Below are 11,002 nucleotides of genomic sequence, written 5' to 3' on the forward strand. Positions count from 1 at the left end.
TTTATCGCCCATTATTAATTAGTATTACTTGGTTCATTTATTATCTTCTGACATTTTCATGAGTTGACTTTCATTGCTCAGTTTCCAACAAACACATTAAAATCATATTTCAACATACTTATCTAAAAGATGATATTTTTTACTTTCAAAATAATGGTTTCTCATTGCTCAAAAATTTTCTAAACATTGCATTACAACACTCGGAAAAGTTAAATGACGTTTCTTGACTATTTTAAATACAAGGTCATCGCAGATATATTCAGCAACTCTGCATTTTCTCTTTTCTGGTTGATTCACTTCTACTGGACATAATATAATTTTGTTAGGTTAATTTTGTCCCGATCCTCTTAGATAAAAATAGAAATAAAATCAAATAAATTTTATAGATAGATAAGTAAACGATTTGTCTGCAATAAATGTCCCATTACTATTTGCAATCCTCAGACCGATAAGAATCAGGAAGATTATTCGACTTCAGGTCCACCAAAAGTCCCTATCAAATACCCAACGAATGCTGGGATATGCTATTCGTACATGTACACGCTGAACATTTAAACTACTCCTCAACTCCTATACATGAAAGAAGTTCGGAGCTTATCATTTCAAATGCTGGTCAGTTTTTTTTGGTACAGTCCAACAAGACCTGAATTGTCATTCGCCTAAGTTAAACCAACAAATCAAAACACTTAAAATTTTTACTTAAATGCAAGAGGCAAAAGTTACCTATTTCCAAAAGCTCTACATCCATTTGAATATAGAAACCAAGAGAAAATAGAAAATAACTAATGTAGATTTATTATTATTCGCTGGATAATTTGTCTTTTCGTGGATATCGTGGGTAAAGATAAAGCACGAATTTAAATGTTCAACAAAGTATAAATTTTTTATATGTCTATGTGCAGACCTTTGCAAAACCAAGAAATCAAATATCAACGAAATTATTTATACTATATTTGTATTACAGGAATAAGTATATTGTTTTTATGGCCTTTCTGTCCTCGTCATGTTTTACGTATTAAGTTAAGTACGCTGACCATTGTTCCACGATAAATTAAATTTTTATTTACCTCGAGATGACTTGAAATCTACATATATATTTGCTACGTCAGGATGACGTACTTTTCAACAGAAATTTAACTCTCCTATGGGAGCCAACTGTGCTTCTCTGCTTTACAAAAATAGCTGGCATTATCTTTTAACTTTACTTTCTGCTACATAGACAATTTCCTTTTACTGAATAATACAAAGTTTGGTGACTATATTGATTATATTGACTCATCTATCCCAAATGCTTGATACAAAGGATATCACAGCTACATGTACAGTAAAGTCTGACTAATATTTTGACTTACATCTAGAAATTGACAATGCGGATTGATTGAAAACTAAATTTTACGACAAGAGAGATAATTTTGATTCCCCACGGTTTATTCAGTGTGCACCAATTTTTTGATGTTATTTCTTCATAGACAGAAAACCTTAAATGAATATGAAAATAAGGAGATGTAATATGATTGGCAATAAGACAACTATATACCCAAGTTCAAATGAAGTGGATGTAAGCAATTATAGGCAACCGTACGGTCTTCAACAATGAGAAGTTGGCATATCTACAGATATGTTATACTACAGTAAAGTATCATAAGCCTACAGAAAAAATGCTTCTACCAGCAACATCAACTTGATCTTTATGTATTCAAAGAGAAAGTATTGAGGTGTTCAAATTTCGATAGTTTCTATTTTTTTTTCATGTTTAAAGTACATGAAGCATACTGGTTGATTCGATTGTATATTTGAAATTGAAAACACATAAACTAATAAAGAATTTACTTATTAGAAAGAACTGGCAACAATGTTTTCGTATCCCAGGAAACGCTATGTGGATAAAGCATCCAACAGAAATGAATTGTAGTCAAACGACAATAAAGATGTCTAAGGAAAAAAGGCCTGTGACAGCATTGTTTAGTTTTCCAGGTTCAGGCAACACATGGACAAGGCACCTTATAGAATATACCAGTGGTAAATACTCTCTCTCTCTCTCTCTCTCTCTCTCTCTCTCGTCAAACGTTTGAGACATATGGCATATTGTTTTAGAGTGCAATATCAATATTAAGTCATTAAATCAGACAACTGAAGGAGAACTTAAGGTCACATTTGATAAAAAAAATAAAGCATAAATAAGTCATGTGATTCTGCATGCAGATAGTTGTTAAGTTTGTTTAAAATTAGAAGATCTTTCAAAATTATGAATATTCACAAAAATATTACGGCTAGAATTGTCATAAATTCAACTTTTACAGAACTGACAAACATTGAGTAATTTTGACAAGCATTTGTGAATGAAAATATTGAGGATATGCAAGTACCACACACGTTTTGACATGAGAGGTGTTGATCGCGCAGACAAACCCAGTGATACATTATTTATTGCTATTTGCATATATTTGCGGGCGAAAAACCTATCAACCAATTACAAGAAATCTATGAGTTATTTTAAGAAAATGCGTAAATGGGGCTTTACATAACCATGGTGACGTCGCAACTAAATACATTTGATTTCACTTCTTTGCTAAAAACATATATAAAATTGAGAATGGAAATGGGAAATGTGTCAAAGAGACAACAACCCGACCAGAGAACAAAAAACAGCCCAAAGCCACCCAAGGGTCTTCAACACAGCGAGAAAATCCCACACCCGGAGGTGGGCTTTAGCTGGCATCTAAACAAAAATGTGTACTAGGTAAGTGAAAATAGACGTCACACTAAACTCCGAAACATATAAATGAACTAAAATAAAAAAAAACATACAAGACTAACAAAGACAAGAGACTCCTGACTTGGGACAGGCGCAAAAATGCGGCGGGGTTAAACATGTTTTGTGAGATCTCAACCCTCCCCCTATACCTCTAGCCAATGTAGAATAAACAAACACACACTGTCAGTAAAACTCAGCTTAACATTTTCTCTACGGCCTATGGGGGGGGGGGGGGGGGTGGGGGGCACCTATCCTATTCGAAAACACTACCTTTGAGTGCCACGGATGAGGCCCAAAGGCCAACGGAATTTTGACGTTACATAATAATAAACAATACGTCATAATACTAGAGTTTGGGATTTGGAAGATGGCCGGCGTCAACTCTATTCCAACTCTGTGATTTGGGGTTGTGCCACCAGAAGATGAAGAACCACATTTCAATATCAACCAGAGGGGACCAATAAGAATGCTAGATATAAATTCGTTGCCAACAGTTTATTTTTATTCACTGTTCTCTTTAGAGTTGACGAAAGTATTTGAGCGACTAACAAACATGTTGGAAGAATTTCTCTGTTTTTACGTTAACTTTTGGCAAGCATGAGCACCTGTTAGGTTGGTACATGTATATGAAATTCTTTATGTTCAATTATGTAGTGTTTATATTTTGTTGAGGAATACTCAAATAAACATTAGTAACTTTTAAAAAATTACCCGTATCAACTATTGAAATGTGTGTTCAATGACTAAACTTGAATTCTATAAATTTCTCTGGTTTTTCTGTTTTCATGAAACTTTACTGAATGCATATGAAGTTATACTCTCAACATCTAAATAAAACAAACTTACTTACAGACAAATTAGCACACAGATAAAGTGAGTCAAAGTTATGCTCCGATAACGTCTACAGTGTTATACATTGAATATTCGTCACCTACAGTTTTTGTCATATATTTCCCATAATACTTCGTATTTTCAAAACAAAAATGTGAGGTCAATTCTGGCTGGAATTTAATCAACTTGGTACCAATAAAACCAGAATTGTCATAGATTTATTTGCTTATTTGGTTATATTTTTAGAAGCGTTTTTCCTCTTCTGATGATATAAACACAAATATTATTTTTGTCAGGAAATTTGCTATATATATAGTTCAACCAAATTGAATTGTACAAAAAAGTATATAATGATGCATGATAAAATCAGGATAAAACAAAACAAAACAAAGGAAGAACAAAGTTGTGACCAAACAGACAAATATTGTGACTTCAACTCATATAGGATGATAGGTTGTTAAAATATAAGCATACATTTTACCAGCGTTCAAAATATTTTTCTTTTAATGTGTTATCATTTGAAAGATTTCGCAAAAGATTGTAAATGACGAATACTTATTGCAAAACACTTAAATTTAAAAAAAAAACTTGTGAGAACCGTGAGGAATAAACCAAAATGACGACGACTGTTACTGCAATGGAAATTTCGCTCAAACCTGAAAAAAGTATTATCATAACATTGAAACGGACAATCTAATTCTGATCTTGACATTCAGCGTTTAAAAAAAAAAATTAAAAAAAAAAAAAAAAAAATGGACAAAAGAAAAAACGTAAAAATTTACATTAAATGAAAGTCTATCCAAAGTACACACGTTTGTGAAATTATGGATTAACTACTTGATTATTGGCTACTAAATGTCGAGAGGCATATATTTTATTCATCAAGATAACATGTTGATTAGATGCACAAGGTCAGAGGCAACAGGCAGACACTAATCAGTATCGAAAAATGATATATTTATATATGTACCTGTTTACTTTCCGATATGTTAAGCAAATTAAATATCCGGAAATCTGAGTTACGAAAGTATAGAGACTACATGTAAATATCGCAAAAAAAGTTCATCAACTTTGACCTAAAAAAGATGCAGAAGTTACCAAAGGGACACTCAAAACTTATAAGTCCAAAGAGAAACTGAAAACGTTATGGCAAAATCATGTTTTTAGATAAAACATGTACATTTCAGGATGCGTACAATAAAAATGAATTTGGTAGCCCCCTGTAAATTCTATATCAATATAACGGAAATTTTAGTGACAATGAAATATAATTTAAAAAAGAAAATTCGCAGTGAACGTTTCAAAGAAAAGTCAATTTAAAAACAAATTATTAAACAGTGTTTGCGGTATTTACGTGCATTCTAATATACATATTTGTACTCCGTTTTATAGAATATTCATATTCCTTTATCTCTGAAAGTCTAAAATTTACTTGCATACTTTTTGAATAATAATTTGCGGTTCTATAAGATGAGGGTCTGGATGGGGGTTTATAGAATAGAGAATAGTGGGCGAAAAAATTAAAGAATAGAGAAAAATGGACAAAAAAATAAAGAATAGAGAATAATGGGGCGCTAAAATATAAAGAATAGAGAATAATGGGGTGCTAAAATATAAAGAATAGAGAATAATGGGCAAACAAATATAAAGAATAGAGAAGACAAATTATCTAAAAAAAATAAAGAATACAGAAAATATATGAAGTAAATGAAAGATCCCCCATCCAGACCCTCTAAAACAATTTGCCTGCAAAATTTCATAAAAACCCGTTAGATTGCCCATTTACGTACCTATTATACAAAGAAACTAACTGACGCGAAACAGAACTGTTTCCAAACGGAAACAATTGCATGGCGTTGTGCATTGTTACGCTTCTTTTATGACTTTTATCCGTTCAAATTTCAAATCTAGGGCCTATCCCATGGCACTCAACGGTATCTTAACAAAAAAAAAAAAACAAAAAAAAAACAAAAAAAAACAAAGCCGTGGCACCCTTAGGGTTAAAAGAAGTCAGAGTCTCATGTCAGAATAGGCAACAGAAGAAACTAAGCAAAATAACAATGATACATAAATTAACAAAGGACTACTAGCAGTTACTGACATGACAGCTCCAGACCTCAATTAAAAGAACATAACCCGTATCATGCCAACATATCTGTTCTTAAATTACAATCGTCTCAATCTTGAAATAGAGATAAGCGTGAATCTCCAATTGATCATCCAAATTCCTTGTAGAATTGAGGCATATCAGAAACTTAAAGTTATTGATTTTGCTAAATGAAAAAAACAAAGTTGATCAATAGAGAATATGATATGGCTTTTTCAATATCACACCTGTATCAACCCGAGACACCAATATTATCCCAAGAGCTCTGCTCGAAGAATTAAATTGGTTGAGGGTTGATACGGTGTGTGCTATTGAAAAATTTTTAACTAATTGATATGTTTTTCATAATACATATTAGGGGTTTGATAAAGCCTTTGTAACCGTGACTGATATCGATTACGTGACGTCATACAGATACGGGGTTTGATAAAGCCTTTTCAATCGTCACTGATATCGATATTATCACGGATGGCTGATACAGCACGATTGCCATTGAGTGTATTACACATACAATTTACTTGAATTTACAACTAAGTATAGAATGAATAAATATATATTCTATGATTAGAAAAACAAAACTAACACTTTTAATTTTCAATTTGCTAAGGACATATTGTAAATAATGTATGATGAGTTCAGCCTTTTTCAAGTGATTTTTATAGTTTGTTCTTATGTTGTGCTGTTACACCACTGTAACCGGTTAGGGGAGGATTGAGCGCTCACAAACATGGTCAACCCCGCCACATTTTTTATGTGCCTATCCCAAGTCAGGAGCCTGCAGTTCAGTGGTTGTCGTTGGTTCATGTCTGTCATATTTGTTTTTCTTAAATTGTTTTGTTATAAATTAGGCCGTTAGTTTTCTCAATTGAAATTTTTCACATTTTTTATGTCGGGGCCTTTAATAGCCGACTATACGGTATAGGTTTTTCTTATTGTTGAAGGCCGTACGGTTGCCTATATTTGCTTACATCCACTTTATTTGAACTTTGGTGGATAGTTGTCTCATTGGCAATCATACCACATCTCCGTATTTTTATAGATATGAACAAATATGATCGTTCAAACGTTTCTATCCACTTCTATATTTCGTTTTTCTTTTACAAATTTTTCAAACGATATACATTTGTATTACCAACACGCCTTTTGTTCGACATTATTTTGATAGGAATAATGTTTTTTAACAGTGTTAAAGGAGCGTCTCACTTTTACTCGTTATGTTGTATTCACAGGCAATCAGATTGCTTTTAACATGTTAAGGGGTTTTATTGTCCAGTTTTTGTTTGTTAAAAAAATCCTTTCCAAATGTTTACAATGAAACAACAAAGTAAAAGTTGTTTGGTTGCAATTGAACCTATTGAACTAAATCTGACCAGTCATATTATTAATGAATAAAGGTTGTATATTTTCCACTTTGTAGGTGTCGCTACCGGATCTGTTTACTGTGCAACAAGCCTTATACCAGTTTTCATTGGTGAATGTCATGTTAAGGATGTAATTGTGATAAAATCACACGAAGGAAACAACAGGGTTAAATTTGAAAAAGCCATAGTTTTAATTCGAAGTCCTTACAGATCTATTATTTCATTTTTCAATTATAGATACTCAAGGGGACACAACCAAACAGGATTTGCTTCAAAGGATGACTTTGAAAGTAAGTATTCTAATTACATAACAACATCGTAAAAATTGGTTTCCTCTACTCATTTACTTAAATTACAGCTTTAGAAGAGAGAAAGAAAAAACACGGAAAATTAAAAAACAAGGAAGAAATCTTTATCAATCAGAAAACACGACAAAAAGACAAAGCTGCTTATCCTGCAGTGAATCCGACCTTTTTATCTCACTGACATGAATTATGGTTATAAATTTCAATCGATCTATAAACAAAAGATTAAGTAAAACAGAAATGTCGTCTCCTGATATCAAAAGTCTGTTTTTGTTTTATTTAACTGTTATATTAAAAACAGTCGAAAAAACATTAAGACTCAAATTTCAACCACTTTATTAATTTCAGAGAAAAAGTATAACAAAAACACCGAACTCCAAGGTAAATTCATAGAGGGGAAGTCCATTAAACTGACAAAATCAAATGTTATCAATCAACAAAACGTGTGGAAAACAACTGTCATATTCCTGACCTGGAACAGTTTTTTTTTCGAAAAAGATGGTGGGATAAACCTGTTTTTATAGCTAGATAAATCTCCCACTTATATGGCAGTTTTTTATAGTTCTGTTATATTGACAAAAATTTGAAAATCAATATACACAACATATGCAAAATAACATCATATGGTAACACTTATGCCAGATGAGCATTTCTTCAGTGATGATAGGGCCAAAATATTTGAAAATCACAAACCTAATCATAGGCGCGAAAGAGGTCATGTAACGAAAAAGTAAAGTCAAATCGGGGAAAAAATCAGAGCTATGTACGAGGGCAATACTTTCCCTATTTAAATTTACTTTTCCCAAGTTTATAGCATGAGATTTCAATGGAACAGTGTCACTTTTTACATGCCAGTACTTAAGCATTACGCTACTTGACTGGTACAAACCTCGGGGACCATTAGTCCACCAGGAGATATCGACCAACTGGTAATAATAACGTTGAACGGTACCAATATTACGGCACACCAGATTTTCATTTGGATAATAATGTCTTTGCAAAAAAGTATTACAAAAAATACCGAACTCCAGGTAATTTTAAAAAGGGGAAGTTCATTAAGCGTTGTAAAAACTGACAAAATCAAAAGTTATTTATCATTGGAACGTGTTGAAAGGAACTATCATATTCCTGACTTGGTACGGGAATTTTCCGAAGAAAATGATGGGTTAAACCTGGTTTTATAGCTAGCTAAACCTCTCACTTGTATGAAAATGGTGATTAAGGTCAAAATGTTTAAAAATTCACAACCAAACGTAACTCATTTAATAAATGCTTTCTCACTGATGGTTTTGATATCTTCAATCAATGGACGCATATTTATATCGGAAATTGACTGCACAAATAAAAGTTAGTAATGTTTGTTAGGTATGCAAATATCGTCTGCTGATGTGTTGTTTACATAAGGAACAAACGGATAATATTCAAAATTACCGTTACAGTGCATTTTGATGGTTTACATTCAAACAATGTAGAATTTTTGGGCAAACATAAAGCAATGGTTATGAATGATAAAACCAAATTCTGAAGCGTAAACTTTGAATTGAAGGATAAAAACTACACATGTTCAATATCGGATATCATTTTTACTACAAAATAGGAGAAAACCTGTTCTCTTGCTTTTTCTTGCTTTTTATGCCCCATTTATGGGCATAATGATTTTCGGTCTGTCCGTCCGTTCGTCCGTTCGTCCGTCTGAAGTTTTTCAGGTTAAAGTTTTTCAGGTTAAAGTGTTTCAGGTTAAAGTTTTTGGTCAAGGTAGTTTTTGATGAAGTTGAAGTCCAATCAACTTGAAACTTAGTACACATGTTCCCTATGATATGATCTTTCTACTTTTAATGCCAAATTAGAGTTTTGACGGTTTCATGGTCCACTGAACATAGAAAATGATAGTGCAAGTGGACATCCGTGTACTATGGACACATTCTTGTTTTCTATAGTTTAACATATTCATTGTGAATCATTACATACCGTGTTCTGTTGTATACGTATCTACGACTATTTCATATTTGACTGAACTGTTGCATGTGAATACAACTACATTTTGAAGAGTTCTGTCTTAATGATCAAATCTTCTATCTCATAATCTGATAATTATATTATTAATGGTATTGAAAAACAAATTACGATCATCTTTTTTGAAAACTGTTTTTATAAGTGTGTATTCCATGACGCCGTAATTAATTAATTGTTTTATTAATACAACAATTGCTTAACACGCTTATATATTTTCAATCAACAAATTTTATCTATTTATCAGGGTTATTTGAAGGTTTTGCAATTACAAATATTCAACAGTGGCGTGGAAACAATCTAGGATGGCTGCAGTTTAAAGGACCAAAATGTGTTGTTTTTTATGAAGAACTTTTGCAGAACACAGTCAGTGAACTGAAAAAAATGAACAATTTTCTAAATGTAACGGTGGCAGATACTACCTATTCTTGTTTACTTAAAAACATAGAAGGTGACTACCATCGCAGTTACAAATCACTGACATTTAATCCAATGCAATATTATACAAGAAAGCTTAATGTAACCATTGAGAATGCAATTAAACAGGTAGAAGAAAAGGTGGCATATGTTACCGGTAATAATCATAATATTAAACGTTTTACTTCCGTATTGAAATAGAACAAAGCGATGAAATGTACTTGATTCATTTACAATACATTGAATGCATTTTGGTCAAAAGCTCTTCAACTGTTTCGATTCTTATTCATCCTTGGCTTTCTGATATAATTGAGCTTTGAGAGTTCCTGATGAAGGTAAATCAAGAAAAGCGCCTCGGACGTATGGAATTTTTAAAGTGTTTCTTAATTTGTTTTGCTATAACTGCCAATAATGATTTCGCATCGAATTGAGACTTACCTAAATATACCATGAAAAGGAAATACAGACGTTTCTGATTTGTTTTATTAAAATCTTGCACGTTTACTGCTAGATTTTGCATTGTGTAAACTTGTAAAATACAAACCAGTGAAGCATGTCAACATAAAGTGTAAAAAGAAACCGACGAAGCGTGACAAATTATAGATAGTTAACAAATATCACCATTTTATTAGTCTCAGATACACTGATACATGATTTCTTTTATTAGTTGTCATTGGCTTTGAAATAGCTGTCAGTAACTACGGGTACTCTCAGATCTGTATGTTGTGTCTTTTGTTGTTTGGGATGTATAAATACCCTGCCACGTCCGGTCTGTGTTTTTTGTTAGATGTGTTTCTGATTTATATTGATCTGATGGGTTGAACGCTCACAAAAATGTTTAAGGCCGTACGGTTGCCTATAATTGTTTACATCCACTTCATTTGAAGTTATCTCATTGGCAATCATACCACATCTCCTTATTTTTATATAGATAACTAATAAAACAATAAAAAAATAAACAACATTTTACATTCGAGACATTTACATTTAACTGTCGATAGTGCATGGAGAGATATCGTATTATACAAGATTGGGTTGTGGAATATTTCTCGAATAATTCTTATACGATATGTTGGCAAACGGTATCTTTCTTTTTCAATTATCTGCAGAAAGATGCACTTTCTATGTGACATCATCAGGCATGGTCGCCTTTGTTTCGTGCCGTCATAATCACAAAATCAGAGGAAAGCAAGAAATTATGACACAATAATCAAAT

The 11,002-nt window shown here is 32.4% G+C and overlaps 1 protein-coding gene across 1 annotated transcript; it reads left to right on the top strand.

Moving 5' to 3' along the window:
* Positions 1-1,844: 1,844 nt before the first annotated feature.
* On the top strand, positions 1,845-10,234 carry LOC127708248 (WSCD family member CG9164-like). Its single transcript, XM_052213091.1, has 3 exons — positions 1,845-2,019; positions 7,111-7,344; positions 9,617-10,234. The coding sequence occupies exons 1-3, from the start codon at positions 1,878-1,880 to the stop codon at positions 9,985-9,987; spliced, it is 747 nt and encodes a 248-aa protein (XP_052069051.1). The 5' UTR covers positions 1,845-1,877; the 3' UTR covers positions 9,988-10,234.
* Positions 10,235-11,002: the final 768 nt, after the last annotated feature.

Source organism: Mytilus californianus, unplaced genomic scaffold (assembly GCF_021869535.1).
Source record: "Mytilus californianus isolate M0D057914Y unplaced genomic scaffold, xbMytCali1.0.p SCAF_7, whole genome shotgun sequence".
NCBI classification, from domain to species: Eukaryota; Metazoa; Mollusca; class Bivalvia; order Mytilida; family Mytilidae; genus Mytilus; species Mytilus californianus.